We start from the raw sequence: 21898 nt of genomic DNA on the forward strand, positions 1-21898 counted from the left end.
TGTGTGTAACTGGAAGGAAGTGAAGCTTGCATAGGAAAAATTTTGAAGTTGGCTAGAAGAACAGAAAGAATGTGTACAGGGGGACTCCAGAGTAACATGCAACACTGTTTTCCATCTGATTTTCACAGTTTTTAGAACTTAGATCAATTTGAACTTGAAAGTACACTTTTAAGATTCCTAAACATTTCCTGCTGTGTTCTTCGAACAGGGTGATAAGGACTTCCCTCCAGCTGCAGCTCAGGTGGCTCATCAGAAACCACATCCTTCTGTGGAAAAGCTTCCTCACCCACAGCACGTCAAACAGCACATCCACCAGCCTCGCAAATGAGCTCCCTGTCAGGATCTCTGCCAAACTGCTCTCAGTGACTAAGTTTTCAAGAGAAGACAAAAACCCTTTAGTATTCACACTGTCAAATCAGTAAAATTGGCCTCTAAAATAATACGCTGTTTCTTTTACTTTAATTCTCAAGGGTTAAGAAGAATGAAGACATTTTTCAGTTGTTATCCCAGATGGAAAATTCTGTATTGAGTGTTTGCTGATCAGGGGTGCTTTTTTATAAGATTTTCTTATTGCCAAGATAAAAACTTCAGTATGAATAATAGGATTAATGAGCTTAAAATGTGTACTTTTAGTTATGGACTCACAATAGCAGATAGTTAATGTAGTTATTATGCTAAGCCAGTAAAGAAGAACAGCCCTTTTGTACTGGTACGTTTACTGTCTGGAGGGAGTTCGTTGTGTGTGTTGAGACAGAAGTCAGTGGTTGTCTTGATTACATAGAACCATTGCAGCCTTCAGTATCCTATGGTGTTACACCCTAGTGCCCTCTGGACTCAGCCAGGGAGATGATAAAAGGGCCCTCATACATTCTCAAGTGGGCAGAGATCCCGCTGAATCTTCTTTACACCCCTTTGCACTCGCACAGTCTTGCTGAGATTTTTCCCTCTGGTGGTCTATGGGTATGGAGAGGAGAGAGAAATCAAAATTACAAGAACACTGCTGCTGTAGACAACTCATTTGTGATCTCATGAGTCTCACTGGGGAGACATTTCTGAGGAGATGATTTCCCATTCCAACAACAAGCTGAAGGAATTCATGACCCTCCATACTGCATTTAAAATAAGTTGGTGAAAAATCTGTCTACCTTTTTTAATTTTGAATTTGAGATGACCATTTGAAATTAAGAGATACTGTTAGTAAATATGTTTATGATCCAACCTCTTTTGCACATCATGTTTTTTCCTAGTCTTCTTATTCTGAAGGACAGTAGTGATACAAGGGAGTAAAAAGTGTTTTCAAATAGAGCAATTGTTTTAGTTTTAACCACATAATTAAATTGATTTCTCAGTTCAAAATTACTTAGCTCTTTCATTTTCCTTCTATAACTCATCTCTGTAAAAACCAGGAAAAAAATTTTATGCATTCTACCTACATTTTTAAAGTGTCCTTCTATTTTTAACTGACTAAAAATACGATACAGCTTTTAGTACTCTCCAGGTTTATAAAGTTCCTAATGGTGTCAAAAAAGTGGGAGCTAATGCTGCAACCATTCACCTGGAAAATCAGTGAAATTTTGGGGTCACTTGGGGCTTTACCAGTTAATTTATGGTTAAAAAACAGTGAGGAAAGTTTAAAAAATATTATTTTTTTTAAATTCTTCAGATTAAATAATTGTTTCCTGAGTAGCTGTTTTAAAACAACAGCAACAAAATAATGGGAAGTATGGCCCGTTTCACAAGTGGAATAACTCACTTCATGTGGGTGCGAGAGACCTGACATTTCCATCTCTTCACAGGCTTGAAATGGAAATGATGTTTTGAAAATTATATGCTTGGATATATTTATTCTAAACCCAAGGAAGGATGTACAATCTATATATGCAGCCCTTATTTTCAATTTGATTAGATAACCATACTTGCCTTAAGGAACGAGTGTTGTTTGTAAGAATTATTCTGTATTAGAATATGCGTAACTTTTCAAATACATTTTCTGTTTCTGATGTCAGTGCAGCAGAGGCCTTGTTTGTAGCTGCTTATGAGTGTAAAAGTGATTCACACCTGAGCGACTCATTTATAAGGGTAGCATTGTTGAGCCTCTTGGAATCTCTGCAGGAGATGCTTTGCTGGCAGGAATGTTTGCGGGCTTGGGACAGGGAGCGGTTGATGGTGCAGCCCGGAGCTGCCTGTGTGCTGCGTCAGCTATGGAGCGGATCATTGCAGGCACTTCTGGTACCTGCTGGCCTGAGGGGGAGCTGGGTGGGATTCAGCTCTGCCTTGTGCTGTGCCTACATCTGAGACACTGTCTAGACCCCAGTGTAGTCAGTGGTGGTGCAGTCAGGACAGTAAGTAGAGTTTACGTACAGCATCATTGACCAAAGGGAAGTGTCTTTCAGGATGAGCTGGATCACTCTTGGCTCCATTGACTGCAGTGGAAAACTAAACCTCAGTGTGGAGGCACATTGTGAGGTGGGGCTGGGTACCTCTGCTCCATGTCTTGTAACAAACAGCTGGTAGAAATGCTTTGGAAAGCCACACCACATCTCCATTCTGACAGTAAAAGTTAGGAGCACAGATGCTTTCGAATTACAAACTACTGCTCCTGGTTGTTAATGCAATATATACAGCATATATAAACAATACCTGATTTTTGTCTCTGATTACTTAGATAGATATGTGAGTTTGTACAATGGAGTATGGCTCTTAAGATAGCTTTAGTGGCTTTTTAGAGTGCAGGAATTTGTATATGCTTAGAAAATGTCTCTGTATGAAAGCGTATTATATATTGTTGGGAGGTATCCATGTTTATACATAGATGTCCTTACCAAAGCATTACCTTGTCCAAAATAATCAAAACTGGTGAACTGGATTTCTTACTAATGGTTACTGATACTTTAAAAATCTGTTGCAATAGCATATAAGCACAGGAGATGTTCAGATGTTACCTTGAAATAACTGCAAAATAAATTTTCTGTAGTTGTCAATGTGGCAATAATGCAACAATAAAGCATGAAGTTGTATATTGGTCTCCTTTTTCCTGTAAGTGCAATGTAAATCAGCAGGGTGCAGCTTTGTGGGATTTATGGGATTTTATTACAGACTGCTGCATGACTAATCAACATTTTATAGATAGTGAAATTTATTATGAAGTTTTATGACATGGTGGATGAGCTGTTTTGAATAGTCCAGTCTAAAGTAAAATAAAAAGTAGATGGTACCAGCTAGAATGGGAGTTGCTGTTTTCCGCTATGAAATTGGAGATGCTCGCTCAGCTCCTGCGAAGCTCGAGAATCTAATCCTGGTACTAAATGAGGATGGTAAAGGAAATTAAATGTAACATTCTCAATTGCCTTGTGAGTTCTAGTCTTTCAGAAGAAGCAAGTATTGTAATCAGAAGAGGTGGCAAGCTTCTCATGAAGTTGCAGTTAACATTATAATGCATGCCATAACGTGATTTGCTGAAAAATATGGAGAAATTGCCACAGTGTTTCTGGGACCTTTCTGACACTTTGGGCGTCCCATGTTTAGTGTATGTGTGGTGTGTGTATAATACAGCAAATGTATGTGATACAGTGTAGAGATGATAGCTACTGCCCTGGGTCTACTGCAATGTGACATCCTTAGACTCTGTACTCAGATAATCACTGATTTGTTTAGGTTGGAAAAGACCATTAAAGTCATGGAGTCCAAGCATTAACCCAGCACTGCCAAGTCCACCACTAAACCATGTCCCTGAGAGCCACATCCATAGATCTTTTAAATACCTCCAGGAGTGCTGACTAAACCACTTCCCTGGGCAGTCTGTTCTAAAGCTTGACAACCATTTTGGTGAAGAAAGTTTTTCTCACGCGCAATCTAAACCTCCCCGGGCACAACTTGAAACCATTTCCTCTTACGCTGTCATTTGTTACTTAGGGGAAGAGACCAATCCCGCCTTGTTACAATCTCCTTACAAGTAGTTGTAAAGAGCAATAGGGTCTCCCCTCAGCCTCCTTTTGATGCTAAATGATTCAAAAGATACCTTTTTAATTAAAATTTTGGGAAAATACATGTTCAAGATGTCTGGCATGCTGTTGATTGAGTTTTCCAATTTTACTCCAAATTCCATGGCCTTGTCATCAGCAGAATTGCAAATGTTATTAGTAATTAGAAATTATTTACTTCTATGTCAACAGTATGATCTACCCTTTTGTCACTGGATGCCTTGAAACAGAAGTCTTGTACATTTTTCCACAGTAGTGTGATCATCGTATGCTCCTGGCTGTTTAATGAAAATATTCACAGCAGTCTTCCATACAAAGTTGAAGGGAATGAATGGCCATATGTTTTTATCCCCTTGGAATAACTTTATTCTGAATACTCACCATCTTCATGGGATGGGGAGGTGTGGGCTTTATAAGCCACTTCTTGTGTTCCCTTCAGATTTGGGTGTATTAAGTTTAAAATGAGATTTAAATCTAGGCTAATGCCTTAAGATATTGGATTAATACGCATAATTGCATTTTAGAAAATGTGGGGATGTCAGTATGGGTACAGTTACCTTTACAATAGGGGGATATGTTGCTGGTCAGAGGCTGCAATGGTGTAAAGAATTAAGACAAATCACTGTTTTAATTTAAATTCTTTGCACAGAAACATCTCACAAGATAAAGACATTTAAGTGTAACTGGTTACAGCTAACATCTGCTCTATAAGGATGCAGAGAGATGCAGATCATAGTGACTGGCTGACTTGCAAAAAGAAACTGAGTCAAGTCTGCAGCATTAAATCACTGGATTTCTTCAGCAAATGGTGAAATAAATCTGTGTCATAGCCATAACCTTTGGTAAGTGCGGTGCGTGATTGTATTATATAAAATTAGTAATTTCTTAGAAAGATGGAGGTTTGTATTTTGCTTGTCCCTGTGTTTTTGGGTCTCCTTCAAGACTGTGCATGCATTTATTTTCCTCATCTCCCCATCAGAGAAAGACTGCATCTAGTGTATACTATTTCTTGAATCTTTTCATAAAATGGAAGCACTAGCATTCAGATATGAGGCCTGAGAGGTGGAGTGCACTGTATTTGACAAAGCACTCCCTGAACAAAGAAGTAATTTCTATTGCAATGACTGTTTCCCATCCCTTCAGAATGCTGATCAGAGGTGAGAAGAAGAATATGATACCTCTTTCTGGGAATGTAATTTATTATTATTTGGAGCTGACAAGCCTGCATGGTTGCTGATGATTTTTTGCACAACACAGAAGGCTGTCAATGACAAAATTGAAATGCAGGATACTAAAGCCACAGCAACCATAGATCTTGCAAGTGACCTTGAAAGAAGCCCTGTAACATAATCTCTGCTGTCCAGCTTACATTGGAGGTATTTTTAGAAAACGTGAGTGTCTGGCATTCTGTAGGTCACTCATAGCTTTAGAAAAATGAAAGCATTAGTAATCCACAGTGATTTTAAGGATTATGAAAATTGGTTAGCTGCTAAAGACCCTGGAGCTCACATCAACGTCAGTAAGGTAACACGTCATTTTACCTTTGGTGTATTCTCATATTGTCTGGACTAAAGCTGGTTCAGTAAAATGGTTTCTATCCTACTTTCTGGCAGAGAAGCAAGTGGCAGGTTATGAAGGTGTGTAAAATGAGTTCTTACAAGCCATGTGTGGTAGCTGTCTCAGGTGTCAATGGGTATCTAATACCATGTTAAGATGGATAGTGACATCACTTGTTACTCATAGAAGAGCGAGTGAACTGGAGAGCACAGCAGCAAGATCGGTTTCCAGATCATGGAATATTCTGAGCTGGAAGTGATTCACAAGGATCCAGCGAGTCCAACTCTTCAGTGAATGGCCCATATGAGGATTGGACCCACAGCTCTGGTGTGATTAGCACCATGCTCTGGCCAGCTGAGTTAATCTCAGGATCACAATGGAACACGCTTGGCTTCCCCCTTAAATCAGAAGAGGCTTTTGAAATATAGAACAGTGCATTTAGTTAAAATGAAAAGCAAAAGCTTCTGCATGCTCATAGTGGCTGAAATGACAAATATCTTGTCATGTTTCAGATGTGACTGAAACCATATGTTCAATGCCTTTCTGGGTAAAATTGCACCAGTGTGCCAGTGTTTGGGTCTGAAGGAAGAGAGGCATCACATTTTTCCTGGTTTTATGCTTACTTGTGAACCTAATGTATTTAACAGAAAACTTTGCTTGGTATTTAAAAAAAGAAAAAAAGCCTTATTTCTAAAGTCAGGTGCACTTCATCTTAAGCTATATTTAATTTTTCAGGTGATATCTCTGAGGAAGATAAAGGTCTTCTGGCTTTGTCTCTTGAAGACCAGCAGACTGGGGCGCATGCCAGTGGAATGTTGCACATGTTGTTTTACTTTCTGGTGTATTTAAATCAACAGTGAACAGGAGCTGTGGTTAGAGAAGTAAAGCCTTAAATATTAAAAGTAGAACAGTAAATGGATCAGCACAGAAGTGGATTCAGTTCTGCTCTGTAAAACTGTTGTTAGAAGATGATAAAAGAAACAGAGCTGTCGTATTGTTTCAGAACTGTATACTGGCCGTTTCTTAATGCTGCTCAGTGACCTCAACTTCCACTGCCTAATTACAAACTGAAAAGACAATTCTTTGATAAATCTACATGTCCTTGAACCTTTTTGCATGGAAGAGGCCTTCAGATGAGGGAAATCTGCAAATGCAAATAGATTTTAATAAATTCTGGTTCTTCTAACCTACAAGGTTAAGCATAAAGAAATAGATATTGTGTCTCTTCACTGCAAAAGGCAGCACTAGGTGTATGGGCACGTAGGATGTAGAACTAAGACATATTCTAGTTGAACTGAGACCTAATTAGTATTCATTGTGTGTGTGTATGCCCCTACAGTGAGAGAACAGTCAATTTTAAAAACTAGGTTGTAAGATTTTATTCATCCCAGAGATGTTAAGCAACGGGAGATCAGATTCTTCGGAACATAACAGTTTGGGTGAACACCTTTAACATCCCTTTTGCAGGTAGTTATTCACTGTGTTACATCTGAGTTGCTAATAAAAAGACCCACATCAGAAGCTAATTCCTTATCTAATTCCTTCCCTCCGGGCAAGAGATAATGAATAGCAAATGCAAGAATTCTCCTTTTAGGTCCTGATTTATTACCCAGGACATAATAAACATTAGCCTGCTGCTGATGTGACAGTTGTGACAGCTGGAGGGGTTTGGAATGAAAGGCTGAAGCCTTAAATAAGCCTGTCAACTGAGCATGTTATGAGGATCTTGGTTAAACACTCAGACTTTGCTTTTTGTAGCCCCAAAGAGCTCCTGCAACGTCCACACTGAAAACCTCCCAGTGAGAGCTGTGCTTTGTGTGCCAATGGCTGTCTCACCAGCAGCCAGCAGTGGCTAAGGTAAATACTTATAGGAAGTAGAGAGCTTGATCCGAGTATTTATCATGACCCATAATATTCCTCTCCCCTAGATCCATGTGTTTCGCCTGTTTACGCACCTGGTTTTGTTCCTGGCTGTCATGGTGTGCCGTGTGTATCACTCTCTGATGGCTGGTCCTTCACAATAGGAATGACTGTGTCAGTGGGTGCACAATAAACAGACAGGATCTTAAAAAGGCAGAATCTATACATTAAAGAGCATGGAAAATGTTACCCATGTCATCTAAGCAGATCTCTCCTGGGAGGTTTAGGATTCCTACAAGTGTAGGTTCCTTCAAGGCAGGTTATTTTCCCATCCCATGCAGGCCACTAGTCTTTTAGAGGATTTTTACTTTGTGTTTATAGTCCTGTTCACTTCAGTGATGCTCTCCAAGGAATTAAGGTAAGTTCAGATTTATTTTGCAGGACTAGAGAGTATTTTACATGAGGTAGAGACCTCCAAACGTCTCTTTTCAAACACAGTAGGGTCTATCAACCTGAAAAGTGGTGGAGAAGACTTGTGGGCAGATCCTTTCCTTTATGTGAGTTGTGTTTGTGGAGTTCTGCAGAGGAATGCTGGAGTTATAGGGCTGGGTCCCATCTTCAGTTCTGCAGCTTGGTTGCTGCTAAGCCCCTTTTTTAACATTGATTTCTGGGCTTTTTCCTGACTCACAAATGTGTTATAAAGCTCTGGCTTCAGGGCATGAAATGAAATTTGTCATGCAAAATATGACTCCAGACTATCCTTGTGTAGGCCTCGTGATTTCAAAAGTAGGGAACTAGAATTCAACAGAGCTCCTTGGAAGAAGGAGCCCCTGTCTGTGCAGTGCTCTTTGCTGGAAGAGCAAGTTTAGAAGAAGAAATTATATGAGTGAAAATGTGAGTTATTTTGAAAACAGTTGAACAAAATGCTTTAGAGTAAATTAGCTTACAAGATAGAAGGGGGGAATCACTATTGTAACACACAGGTGTACGTGCACATCTTAACGTATACATGTTGTATAATTCAGTATACCTGATTTTAATAACTAGGGGAAAAGATCCTAATTTTTCATTTTCTAGTAAACAAGCATACCATCTGTCAGCAGAAACAAGCATAAGTCTAACCACAACCCCTTTTTAAGGAATTACATAAGCATTATATATAAATGTATATTTTAAAAATTATATACTTTGTTTATTTACAAAAGCAGTCCCAGGGTTACTGCTCTGAAGTTTCTCTTTTACTTACTTGTTGCTTTGCCTATAATCAAGCAGGATTGCAAAGCAATTAGCAAGATGTCTGCTCAGCCTGCAGGTGCTATTGAAATGCTTTTAATAGTCAGGATCAAGCAGGAACTTCACTCTTATTTATTGTCCTTTATGGTCTGAAAATACAAATATTTCTGTGGCTGAGATTATAGAGTGAAAAGATTAAAGCACAGCACTGCAGGAAGAAGAGCTGTACCAATTACCCTGAGAAGCAATTCTAAATAGCATTAGTGACCCAGTACTAGTGCTCTGAAAGGTGGCTGAAGAAAGATGGCACCTTCATGTTCACTCTGAGAAATGCATTTTGATAGCTTAGCATTTGTACTCAAGGTAAAATGCTGGAGCCAATGTAAATGGAGAACATTACTCTGATAGCATTATAGTTCTAATAGGTAATATAAGCTACAAGGAATGAATATGAGCCCTGTATATTTTTTCAGCAGTATTTGCTGGCATTAATAATAATAGAGCTGAAGACTTTTGCCTTTCACCAGCTGTGCAGCAGAAGCTCTTCCAAGTGTAAAAGGAGAGGTGAACTTGTGTGCATTTCTGCAAACTTCACAGAAATGCTTCTTAAAGAGAAATCTTCAATCCCTGTGCACCAGGAGTCACTGAGATGCAGCGGCATCTAAGATGTAGGCCTGTGTCATCTGCTGGCATCTCAGTCCCCCGTGCTGCCACTCTCAAGGACAGGCTGTCATGACACTCCATGGCCTGGCTCCTTCCTGTGCCTTGCAAAGCCACAGATTGACTCTGGTGTAGCAAGTGGTACTGTTTTGTGGTGGGCTAGGCTGCTTAGAGTTGGGAACTCATCCAGGTGTGGGGAGGTGACTAAAAGCAGTGGCTGTGAGAGCATCCAGAGGAGACACCTAAAGATGAACTTGCATCTTTTCACTCCCTGGAACTGCCACTGGATGCTGAACATCACGTAGGCATTTTCTGTAGGTTCGCTGAGGGATGGTTTAGCTGATGCACAGAATTTGGGGAAGCTATTAATGAGAAACAATGGTGAGATGCAACAGCAACTGAGCTTTTCTAACCTTGATATTTTGAGAGGTAAATGCTACAGACTTCTCAGTAATGCACCTTGGAAATGTTGATGCCTTTGAGTATCAACAAAGCCTAAAAGGTGTTATAAAGTATCAGAAAGTGTTTTTAAGTGTTCTCAAGATCATTTCGTATTAGAGGTGAGTCTACTGGTGTTGTTCTGTCCCAGTCAGTTCTCTGGCTGATGCAGTGGACAGCCTTTGGTCTTAGCCAGAGGCCAGCATGGAAGACCAGGATGTGATCTCTGTACCCTTCCTTGGTGAGGGTCTCTGAGGTTTGTACCCAAGTGCTGTTGACGTAGGAGTTTGGAGGGCCACTGCCCCGGCCACTTCTCAGGACGCTGCCTTGCATGGTCCTTGGGGTTCAGGCACCTCAGAGTCCCAGCACGTGAGGCATTTCTGGTGACCAGAGGCATCCAGCCACCAGGAGAGTTTGTGAGGGCTTGTTGTGCTGGTGAGCAGCTGATGGAAGAGGGGCCAAAAAGAGTGTTTTGTTCTGCACCACAGGATGTGTTTGGAGTTTCCACCAGGCATAAAATGTGTCGGGTTACCACACCACATGTGACTGCATCTGCTGGTGATGCTTAACCTAAGAAAAACACACCCTGAGCCCCCCAATAAGCAGTGTTTACTGCAGTGCCTAGAGCACAGTGTTTATAATACAGACTCAGATTTTAAGGGATTTGGATTTCTAGCCCATTTCAGTGAAAGCTTTTGTTATCTTTCATGGAAATTGGTTGCTTACCAGTAAAATCCATGCGGTTTATTGTTACAATTTAATAGGGTTTGCCTGTGAAAACAGATGTGAAAAAGCCCTTAAGTAGGTACATGCTCTGCCAGCATCCCAGTGTTCAGTGCCTGACTCAGTAGATATTTTCTCAAAGAAAAGATGTGGATAAAATTGAAATTAGCAGAAACACTCTGCAAGGAATCCTAGGAAAGGTATGAGTGGCTCCCGAAGTATTTCACAGATGTAGACCTTTCTGCAGGTGTAGGCCTTGCTGCAGAGGTCTGGGTGTAGCATGATACTCAAGAATTCCCACTTCAACTCCTTCCCACCACTATGGTTTTCTTGACACTACCCTGAAAATGGGGGCAGTGTAGCCTTCTCTATCATGAGGGAGAGACCTTCAGGCCACAAGGACTTCTTCACTCTTCCATGGGTCTAGGAGTCCAAGGGCTGTTTTGGGTGAATGTAAACCCACAATTCTATAAGAAGATTCATGTTCATACATTAATGTGATTTTTAAATAATTGGGTGGGGGATGATCACTGTAAAATTAGATCCTGGCTTTCTTTGACTTACTGTTGCTGCTGCTGCCTCTGCCTCCTCTTTTACCCTGCTGTGGGTTCATTTAAATTCCCTCTAAGTGTCATTCTTGGATGTGTCTTCTCAGCTGGCTCAAGGCTTTCAGAAGAACCCAGCTAATGGGAAATGGCAACATAGGGATTTAATGGCATTTAAACTGCACGGACCTGACTTTTGCTTTCATAACTTCATAAATCTCTTAAATAGACCACTGGAATCTTCAAAAGCTGGAACTCTTCAGAAAAGTAGGGCATGATGATGGTATATGGTGCAAAACTTTCTTAGTCTTGCATTTTAGGCTTAGCTTTGTATGTACTTTTTTCTATACAGCAAATATTCATTTACCTAAGGAAACCACTTGGTGGGAAAAACAGGCCAAGGACACAGTAAGCTTCCTGTTACTCAGAGAGAAGTACACTTTTTTAATGTGTTTTGAAGGAGGATATCTTTAATATTATATATCTGTACTTTAGGGAATGCATGAGTACTCTTGCCCTTCAGAAGCTGTATGGGCTCAGCCATGAGCAGCAGATGATCTGTGTCCTGGACGTGTCCAGCCCCACCATTACCTGACAACTGAAGACTGGCACTGGGATTGCCACAGGCTCCACTCTGACCCCTGCTGTCCCAGCTGCCTCTGCCATCTCTCAAGAACTTTGTGTGGCTTTCCAAAGCCGGGAGATGACACGTGCTCTGTTTGCTTGACTGACTGTCTTGGGGTGACTTTATGATGTGTATCCCCTATTGCTGCTTTATGCACAGAAATTAATTTTGCGCCTTTCTGTGCCTTTAAACTGAGCCTGAGAGGAGGAAGAGAAAAAATCTGAGCAAAACTTTTCAAAGCAGTTTGTTCAAGGACACACACACTCCTCTGCGTCCTGCGGCCGCGAGAGGAGCGGGAGGAAGCACCCGGCTTGCTCTTCAGCCGGCTTTCAGCCCTTTTTTTCATCCAGAGGCAGACAGAGAGTTGAACTTTAGTTTTCCTGGGACTTTGGTTTTTTCCCTTCTTCTTTTTTCTGGACTGTTTCAACATCAGAACACCTCGGGAGAGTTCTCCACCGAGACCCGGAGGTGGGCCCATGACCTGGCTCCAAGGAGGGGGGAGAGAGATCTACGGAAGGACTCTGAAATTTTCCCAGGTTTCTCTCCACAGCAAGAGGTTTTATTATTTAGCATCATTATCATTTTCCCATGTGTTTGTTAAATAAATAGTTTTTATCTCTTTCACTTTCCTCCAAGGAAAATTCATTTTTTCCTGAACCTGGTGGGTTCAGGAAAACCTGCCTTCTCTCAGAGGATATTTTTCCTCCAAATTTGCCCAGACTGGCACACTGACATAGGTTTCATTAAGTGGTTTTATTTCTGTGGATTTTCCCATCCATCCTTTTCCCTCATGACCTGATAACCAAGAGCTGACTTTATGAATTAACTTGGGATTTAGTAAATTATTTCTCTTCAATGGAGGGGTAAACTTAGGCACACAGGAGATAAGCAAGTCTGACTGGAACAAGCCCTGCATTTGATCCAACACATGCCAACACAGGAACAGCTGCATCTTTGATGCTTTGGGAAATACCAAGATGGTGAACTTGGCTTTAACCTATTTTCTTCCCTCAGTGTTTTCTTCAGCCATATCTCTCTGTGGTGGTGGATTTTTCTCTCATTCAACCTCACATGCTCTTTACTTTGGTCATACCTGAGCTGACTGGTGTAAAACACTCAGCTCTTCACAATGGTCTCATTTTGTTGCTTTTCCAATTTAACTAATTCTTGCCCTGAGGAAATGCCATGCAATGCCCTAAAAGAAGAGGAGTGACCCATATAACCTGGGATGATTGGCTTAGGAGAGAAAGAGCCAGAGCCATAGTCTATTGTATTTGTAGAATCTTCCTACCATGTTTATAGTTTTTATGCTTTTTGTTTAATTTGTCACATGCTGAGGCTGGGATTTTTCCTAGTGACTAAAAATAGCTACAGTTATGAATGTGATCTGCACCTGGCAATTGAAGAGCGTATCTGGAGATAAAAATGGAGGAGAGGTCTCTGGACAAGCCCTAAGTTTAGAGTCTGGGAGGTGGGCTGTCTGTCTGCAGTACGTGGTTAAATCCCACTGCTGGCTTCTGTACAAGCTGTGTTTTGTAGGAGGTGGCCTTGGGAGACCTGCAGACAGGGAATTACTATAATCCAGCTGGGATGTCGTGAAAGCATGGATTAATATTTCATCTTCTGCCTCTGACTGTTGTCAGGCTCACTTTGTTCCTGAGCAGGGGCTGTGATCCTCAGAAGACAGTGTTGAATTAAAGATTAAGCCAGTGTTTTACTTGATGGAAAGAGAGCAGTTCTCTGTGGAGGATGGTGACAATGCAGCTCTTACCCAGCGTTGCATGTGGGGGTTTAGAGTTTCCCAAATCCAAATGACAGAGCAAAGCTGCAACGTGGTGCTGGGGATGGTGAGAAGGGAAGGATCCCTGGCAGCTCTGAGCCATGTTAATGAAAGTGACACTGCTAATTAGCCGAAGGTGAGCGAGAGGCACTGAGCGGCTCCAGGAGACGCCATTGACTGCTGTGTGTGAGAGATCTCATCAACAACGAGCTGTAAAAGCGAAACAAGGAAAAATGGAAAGCTGCAAGGAAACCAGCATGGGTTGACAGAGAGCCCAGGTCAGAGCCTTCCCTCAGGTCAGAGATGTGACTGGGCAACCCTCTTTGCAGGAAACAACTCACTTAGGCTGCCACAGCTCTCTGCATGGAAACTGATTTCTGGTTGAATGATTTATATCACTTTGATCACAAACCAGTTCTGATTGGTTAAGTCAAGTGAATATCAGCCTGATTAAAACCAACCCAAGAGATTCTGTGCACATTAGTTCAGCTTTTCAGTTAAAACAGCTCAATTGGGGTTTTTGGTGTTGTTTTTAAATACAGACCAGACCTCACCATGATACCTGGCTATCTCTTCTTTGGACAGCTGACACACAGCACTTTTCCCTTGGCTTTCTCTGAGCACAGTATCCTAGTCGGTCATGCAAATCTTGAGACAGTTGAGGGTTTTTAAGGCTCATAAGTGGGCAAATTACTGGGCAAGTGATCACCCTAGAATGTGGAGGATGCAGTTTGAGCATACAACCAAAAGCAGTGCCCATCGGTCACCATGATCAAGATGGCCACTGTCACACAGCAACATCTGGTCCTTGTAGCTCAGCCACTTGGTACCTGACAGTTTCTCCTAGCAAAGAGCAGGTGTAGACTCTTATGAGGGCTGGAAACCCTTCAGAAAGCTAAAAAGGCTCTTGCAGAAGAGCTGGGAAACCACAGGCAAACACTGCTCATTGTGCCTGTGAACAGTAAAAAAAGGATAATGCAGTCAATCACGCAAAGAATAAACCCCACATTTTTCAAAAGCCACAGGTGAGAAACTGATAATGTAAAACACCCACAAAGTATGTTTTTATGAACATGTTAGTGGAATTTCTGTTTGCTAAACAACTTTTTGAGACCAAAACAAAGAAAAATTAGTTTAATATGGCTGGTCTGTTCAGTTCTATTGCTCACCAAACAAATGTTTTATTTCACTCATATGAATACACTTCAGGAGGCTGCAACTGCAGCTTTTTGAAAACGATACCAGGCGGTCAAAGACCACATTTCATTTGCACAAAAGTTGGGTAAATGCTGCGTGACGACTATTCCACTACACTTCCCTGGGAAAGCAGCCAAGCTCATTATAGAGCATGTCTGCTTTCAGTACAACTATGTTTGTATATTCTTTTGAAACACTACTTCACCTTGGTTTGGAGCAGAACTTTTAGTGGGGCCATTACTTAAATTCCCCACTTACTTATTGATTTGTGTCCCATTAGCACTCTCACACAATAACGCAGAATATCCCCACACTACTGGCTTCTGCAAAAAGCTGGCTTCAGTATAGTGGCAGCAAACACAAGGAAACCTTAACTCCCTGCTGCTGCATGTGGTGTGAAAGTAAATATTTTACCACCTTTGTCAGCAGAAAGCTGTGTACAGACTCAGGAGGCACCTTTTGTGGTTAGCACCTCTCTGAGCTGACTTCAGTTACTATGGCACCAAGAGTAAAAATCCCATTGGCACCCGCACACACACGGAGCAGAGATGTTCCTGCAGTTCCTGTGCCCCTTTCCTGATCCACATTTACAGGAGCTCCCTGCTCCATCAGTACCTTGTGAGAGACCACTGAATGCATCCAGGATGGCATCCACAAACACAGATTTTGCACATCTGCCTCTGGAGGGTTTCTGTTCATTTTTTATCATTTTGGGAGGGAGGGCTTGGGCAAACCATCATTCATCTGGGAAGCTGCTACAATGGGAAGGGGAAAATGAACCACCTGAACCCATTTTCCCAACCTCTTCTGTTTCCCTGAGAGAGGACTGAAACAGCAGCATTTGGCCCACTAATTATCCACAAACGTATATACAGTTTTATAGATATAAAAGCATGCTACAGCCATTGTAAATTCAAATGTGCCAAGAGAAGTGGCAAATTTAAACCTGACTAGGCAAAATTAATGTGCATAATAACTTTAAGTATCCAGTGAAGTACGATTTTCACATAATCCCCGCCTCTTTCCATGCAAGGGCTACATAGTGTTCAGTGAAAAGGCAGCTGGTCTGTTTTCCCTTTGTAGCCTCCATAATATACCCCAAATGATTTGTTCCTCTTACGCAACAATTATTTACTACTGGCTTTTTGAGAGACGGTCATCATTAACATATATAAGTGCTCCACATTATCACTAGGAGGTAAGAGTCTTTTTATATGTATATGTGTTAATAATATATGTTTAGAAGATTGTAAATATGTATGTATACATATGTTTTATATATGTCTCTCATTACTTTATATATTAATATGTTTATGTGTGACTGTGTTATCAGTATGTAGTTGTACAGGTACGGATTAGTGTAATACCATGTATATTAAAATAATTATATAGATGTTTTCTAGGTGGGGACCTGATTTGGAGCATACAGTTTGCCAAGTCTGGGAGATCCTTATTTAGCATATTTAGCATTATAAAGCACATCTCAGTATCAGCATTGATTTGGTTGATATAATTTATACTTCCCAGTGGTCAACAGCTCCACAGCCAAAGAAAAAGGTCCAGAGTTTATGATTTTTTTCCATAAATACTATATTTAACTGTACATAGGAATTCTTCAGACAGAAGAAAATTCCTGTTCTCCAAAACAAGATGAGCTGGCCCTTCTCATTTTCCAGGCTTCTTTTCCAACACTGTGACAGCCTGTGATACCTTTGGAGGTATCTATGAATACCTTTTTGTTTTTTTCCTTATTTGGATGATGCCCAGCACAGTGGCTGGTACTGGGCGATGGGGAAGATGGTGCCTTCCGGGAGGAAGGCTACTGGGGACCCCCATGGTGAAGCTCTTCCTCACCAGAGATGAGAGCACAACATAATCTTAGAGAATGTTGTGAAGCAGTTGGACTTTCACCTCCCACTGTCACTGTATTAAATCCCTGTTAGTGCAGTTACTGCAGTTCAGTCAGCCCCTGGGGCTGGGAGCTTCCTGGGAGCATCGTGGTGAGGTGCTCCCGGTGTACCAAGACACACAGTGGCTGGGACAGTAGACACAGTCCCTACTCCAGCTACCACACTCCGGAACATTCTTCCCACCAATGTGCCTGACTGCAGCCTGGCACTGAAGGCAGGTAGAAAACCTTCCTCTGCCCTAGGAATAAATGTCCCTTTTCCCTCCAAGGAGCATCTTTCTGCAGTGGCACCTCTGCCTTCCCTCAGGGGCCCCAGCTGCCAGGAGGTGCTGCCAAGGGTTTGCTTGCTCTGTTTTAGGAGGTAAACTGTGCTGCTTGAGTGACCAGGAGCAACCTGAAGTGCAGCCAGTATTGCCTGAGATTTCATAGTTGTGGGTCTCTTGGGAAAAAAATCCACAACAAAACACAGACCAAACCACTCTATTTGTGCTGAAATCCAACAGAAGTCAAATCGTCCTCAGCAGCAGCAGCTCAGGGGGCAGATGGCTGAAAGTAAGCCAGGTGTGCCTCCTCCTCCTCCACTGTGGTCTGTTTGCCACAGGTTTCAGGAAGTGTTTCGTGGGAGCTTTGCCCACTACAACCTTCAGACAGGCAACATAAACAGCAAGTGAGGGGTGCAGCCTTTAGGGTAAGGACAGTGATGAAGAGGAGAAGACAGCTGGGGGGCAGTGAGGCAGCAGGGGAGGAAGACAATGAGGACACAGACACCTGTGGCCTCCACTTCCAAAACTAGCAAGTGCAAAGCTTTACACAGATGCCCAAAATGGAGTCACACTGTCTGCAAGGATACTGGGAGACCACCAGCTTGCAGCAGAGCAACATGGACACAGGCCAGCAAAGCAATGACTTCTCTCTCCAGCGAGATGACCAGCCAAAACCTGCTGGGGAACAAATGTAGCGGTTTTCCTTCACTCCTAGGGAAAAAAATCACAAGGAGTGGAACTTAACTCACAATAACTCCTTCCAGGGAAACCAAACTTCTTTCAGGTGGTGTTGATGAGTCCTTTGGTGAAAGTGAATAGGCTTTTAGATCTACTGGAAAGTCAAAGGCAGCATCCTCAAACCCCTGTGAAGAATGAGGGTGCCAAATAGGTTTAACAGCTTGTGCCTCTTTTAATGGAAATATCACATTTTTGCACATAGACACAGTAAAGTACAAAGGATTAGAAAATAGGCTTAATTTCCAGCCCCTAATTCTAGCATTCTGTACGTTAATCCCTGAGAGCACCTGTCAATTGTCGGTCTCTTGCAGGTGGTACTGAAAGTGCAAATTCAAGTGCTCAGCTGCAGCACAGGTTGCTTTTCAGATACCAAATCTGAGTGCTAAATCTTCAAAACCCTGGGTTGGCAGTAAACAAAAGTTAAACCATTCAATCCAGTGTACCAGTCTGAAATCTATCCTGATACCTTTGCCACAGACAGCCAAAAGATTGTCTTCCTGCCTTCCAAAGAAACGAGTTCAGCTTGTATTCTGGCCGCTCCAAAGCCATTACAACATTGGTGCCTATGAATTGCGCAGCACTGATGCACTTGAGGGTTAAAACCTTCTTCATATTCCCAGGACTAGGCAGGTGTATTAGCAGGTGCATATTCCTCCAGCTCTGACCTAGGAGGCTACCTGGCAATGCAGTCTGGCCAGCACAGAAGTACAAAGAACAGGCTGTGTGGAAAAACCCCTGTTTCACACATCTGTCCTAACCTCTGTCAGACCCCGGAGACAGGAGCTGGCAGTGCTGACTTGGGTGCTACTTTTCAATCGACTGAATTTATTTCTCCCATGACATGCACAGTTTCATTACAAATTCAGTGAGACTGTGGCCAGCCTTTGTGCTCTGGGACTAAAGGATGGAAAAGTTTCCCCTCTCTTTAATTGCGGGGAGAAGATGGTGACAGCAGCAGGTGGGGTCTGCCTGGGCTCCAGTACAGCAACACCTTCAGGAGGACACACTGCAGCACATTTCAGTTCAAATGTGGGCAAAGCCTGAGCAAAACCTTATCCTGAGCATGGGCTCTGTGCTGTTTGCCTTGGACCTCTACTTCTATGAGTGTGGTCTTTCTTCAGCAAGCAGCAGGTTTACAGCCCTTCCTTATCAGAATTTGCCAGGGCTTGGCTTGCTGTTCAGGCTGACTGCTGGTACAACCAGAGGAAGCTTTAATGTGGAGCACAGGAACCTGCAGCAACCCGTGGGAACTGCCACTTGGAGATGTACTTCGACACTAGGGAAGGTTTTCTCCCAGTGTAGGGACAGAGGGGTGAGGTACTGCCCTCTTCGGGCACCCAGAGGTGTAGTACCAAAGCTTGCAGGGACATCTGGTCGCATCAGTGGCTGAGCTGCCTAGTACTGCATCTCTGACTGGGTATTGCCAGCATATAGCTGGATTTGACACCTCTGAAAGCTGCATAATATTCTTGTCCTATCTATAATCTGGAAAGCCTCACAATAAACCTGGTGAGTTTTTAAAAAATAAATATCAACCTAAAAAATATCCACTGTGCTTCACCCATCTCCCTTATTTCACAGTCAAAAGCAATGACAAAAGCTTCCCTGAGACTAAAGAGGAGACAACAGACAATGAATAAAGGGAAATCTAGTGGGGGAGGCAAATCTTAGGTGATGGTGGCAATCAAAAATTATCTCATCTTTTCTATTTCTTCAAAGAAATCAGTCCCTGCACATGATTTATACTTGCAGAAGATGTGAATACCTCAACTGCAGAGATATTTCATATTAAGCCCTTTTTAGATTCAGCAGAGCAAACAACAGCATTAAGAACTGCATCCATATAGACTGTATAGACCTGTAGAGTTGAATACCTGTACTTAAAATCTGTTTACTGGAATAGAAATAAAGTGCTTAGAATATCCAAAACAATTGTAGACCTGGATTTTCACTGCCAACCAACACTAGGATCAATTTTAAATTATTACTATAAACCTTTGCAATATGTCTACCTAAGGAACGAGAGGGAGGAATGTCTAGTGTCAAAACCACAGCTCCTTAATTTGGTCCATTACAAAATGAACAAACACAAAATACAATCCTTTCACACACATGTTTTGCAAGCTCTTTCTCAGTCATTCACCTGGAGCTGGAAAAACAGGAATCCACAAGAGGACTGCACCACTTAGAGCTTCCTGTCAACAGCAGACAGGTAAGCTTAGTAAGTCTTCCACCTCAAAATACCTTCCTGCTCCACCATCAGACATGCTGTGGCATAGCCCTTGCTGTATTTCTGCTCCTTAAAGGCCATGGCTCAGTATTCCAGCTCCATGAGCAGTGGGCATGCACGAAGGCAGTCAGTCTGTTACCTTGCTAGGATAACAAGACTCAGTGGCTCAAGAACCTTCTCAGCAACTGCCTTTAAATCAGGTCCTGCTTTGGGCAGGAGACACCTGCCTCGGCTTTTGAGCCTCTGCTGCTCTATTCTTCTCCTGTTCCTCTGCCTTCCTCCGCTCCTCTTTTAGCTCCTTGTATCTCCATTTGGGAATCTGCAGATAGGGGTCATCCTTTGCACTGCTCCTCCTTCTGGCCTTTTCTGGCTGGAAGGTGGGTGGGGGAGCCTTGCTGACACGGACTTTGGGGATGACAAATCCCGGCCGGACACTGCTCCGTCGAAGCAGATGGAGCGGCAGGAGGCTTGCTTTCCTCGTGGCTACTGCGTTCACTTGGGACATTGAAATGCTGATGGGCTGCAGGCTGGCTCGACGCTCCTTCTTCTTGGGGATCACTGTGACTTTGGAGTTCTGAAAGAGCTTCTCATAGCTGCTGATGTGATCTTTGTCGTGAAATCGGATCTCCTCTGCTCTCTGCTTCCTAAGGATTTCCTGCACTGCCAGTCTGCGTTTCCCCACACAAGGTGGGCTGCCTGGGCACACAGTCTGGCATGCCAGAGCAATGAAGGGACTTCCCAAGCTTGTTGTCACCTTCACCATGTGGTCAAGGACCCCATCCTCTTCTGGGCCATAGAAAGATCGGAATGAGACAGCTGCCCTTACACACTCAGAAACCTTCTGCAAACAGCTTTTTGGCTCTGCAGCCTTGGCGAGAAGTTCCTTCATTTTTGGCCATTCTGGTTTATATTGATCAGAAAACTGTTCTGGGCATGGCCTGTCCATCAGCTTCTGCATGACCAAGGCAGACTCTGATCTTCCTGTGAAACAAGCCCATTCCCATGAAGTCAGTCCACGGCTTGGGTCAGTTGCATGAACATTTGCCCCTCAAAAAAAAAAAAAAAAGAAAAAAAAAGAAAAACAATTAGTGTTAATTAATTAAACCACCTACACTCCTGTTGCTGTGATCAGAGGTGAGTCCAGCAGACCCCTGCAATACAACATAAATACACAATAATATTTGTGTCAAAATAAACATGGAATTAAGGACAGATCACGTTCCTGACTTTCTGAACTCCTTATTTATTTAAAACAAGGTAAAATACATTAAGACTTATATATGAAATTCTCTTTAAGTTACAAATAATGAAAAAATTAACTTTACCTGCATTTAATCTTGACTGACATTTTAATATTCATTCCCTTGAGCTCACAGGAAAAGAGTTACAGATATGGAAAGAAACAATTCTCCCCATATAAAATAGTGGACTTTGTAACAGTCACTGCCACTTGGAAGAAAGGTTAATGATCGGAAGTTCCATGAAAATATCCACTCACTGCTCACTAGGGGTAAGAACAGCCAATAAAGTATAACGAATTTCTTAAAAAGCATTAAAAATGGAAAAAAATAGAAAGCAAAAAAGGGGGAAATAAACAAAACAACAAATGTGCAATTCATGCCCTCTTACATCTAAAAGGACCCTGTAGAATTAGGAAATGTTGAGAGGATGGTAACAAGGGTGATCAAATATAAGGAAAGTTTCCATAAATATCAGAGAGTGGATAATGGGTGAGATAGACCTTCAGTCTGAGCCCAGAGCAGCTGTTCTCATCTACCTGAGATTACCAGCCCTAAGAAAATGAAGTAATTGTTAGCCAAAACACTCTGCTATTGCCAAGTAGACCAGTCGTAAGAGGCAGCTGGGATACAGGCTACACAGCAGAGGCTTAGACATTTGAAGTGTTATGTCCTGGAAGGAAATTGTTTCTAGTGGCCTATCCTCCTCCCATTCCCAATTTATAATCTTTATCCCTCCAATTCTGATGTCTTTCCCCATCACCATTCTTTTTTTTTTCTTATATATCTGCATCCTTTTCCATCTTTGCATTCCTTTTGATCTCTCTACCTTCCTATAAGACCTGTTGGCTTTTGCCCTTGTTCTTCACTCTTTTGTTTTCAAGTGGAGTTACACTCCTCCTCCAGGGCACTTGGATGCTTG

The 21898-nt window shown here is 42.2% G+C and overlaps 2 protein-coding genes across 2 annotated transcripts in view; one reads left to right on the top strand and one right to left on the bottom strand.

The window, feature by feature from the left end:
- LOC104685886 (death associated protein) overlaps window positions 1–3017 on the top strand; it is a 54046-nt gene extending 51029 nt beyond the window's left edge. Inside the window, exon 4 of the mRNA XM_010393982.4 lies at window positions 209–3017. Coding sequence (XP_010392284.1) covers window positions 209–328 — 120 coding nt within the window. The 3' untranslated portion in view covers window positions 329–3017. The remainder of the gene's footprint in view (window positions 1–208) is intronic.
- An 11503-nt stretch (window positions 3018–14520) lies between these two features.
- Window positions 14521–21898, bottom strand: part of ANKRD33B (ankyrin repeat domain 33B) — a 54079-nt gene continuing 46701 nt past the window's right edge. Inside the window, exon 4 of the mRNA XM_039549382.1 lies at window positions 14521–20785. Coding sequence (XP_039405316.1) covers window positions 19935–20785 — 851 coding nt within the window. The 3' untranslated portion in view covers window positions 14521–19934. The remainder of the gene's footprint in view (window positions 20786–21898) is intronic.

The sequence above is a fragment of the Corvus cornix genome, chromosome 2, assembly GCF_000738735.6.
Source record: "Corvus cornix cornix isolate S_Up_H32 chromosome 2, ASM73873v5, whole genome shotgun sequence".
NCBI lineage: Eukaryota > Metazoa > Chordata > Aves > Passeriformes > Corvidae > Corvus > Corvus cornix.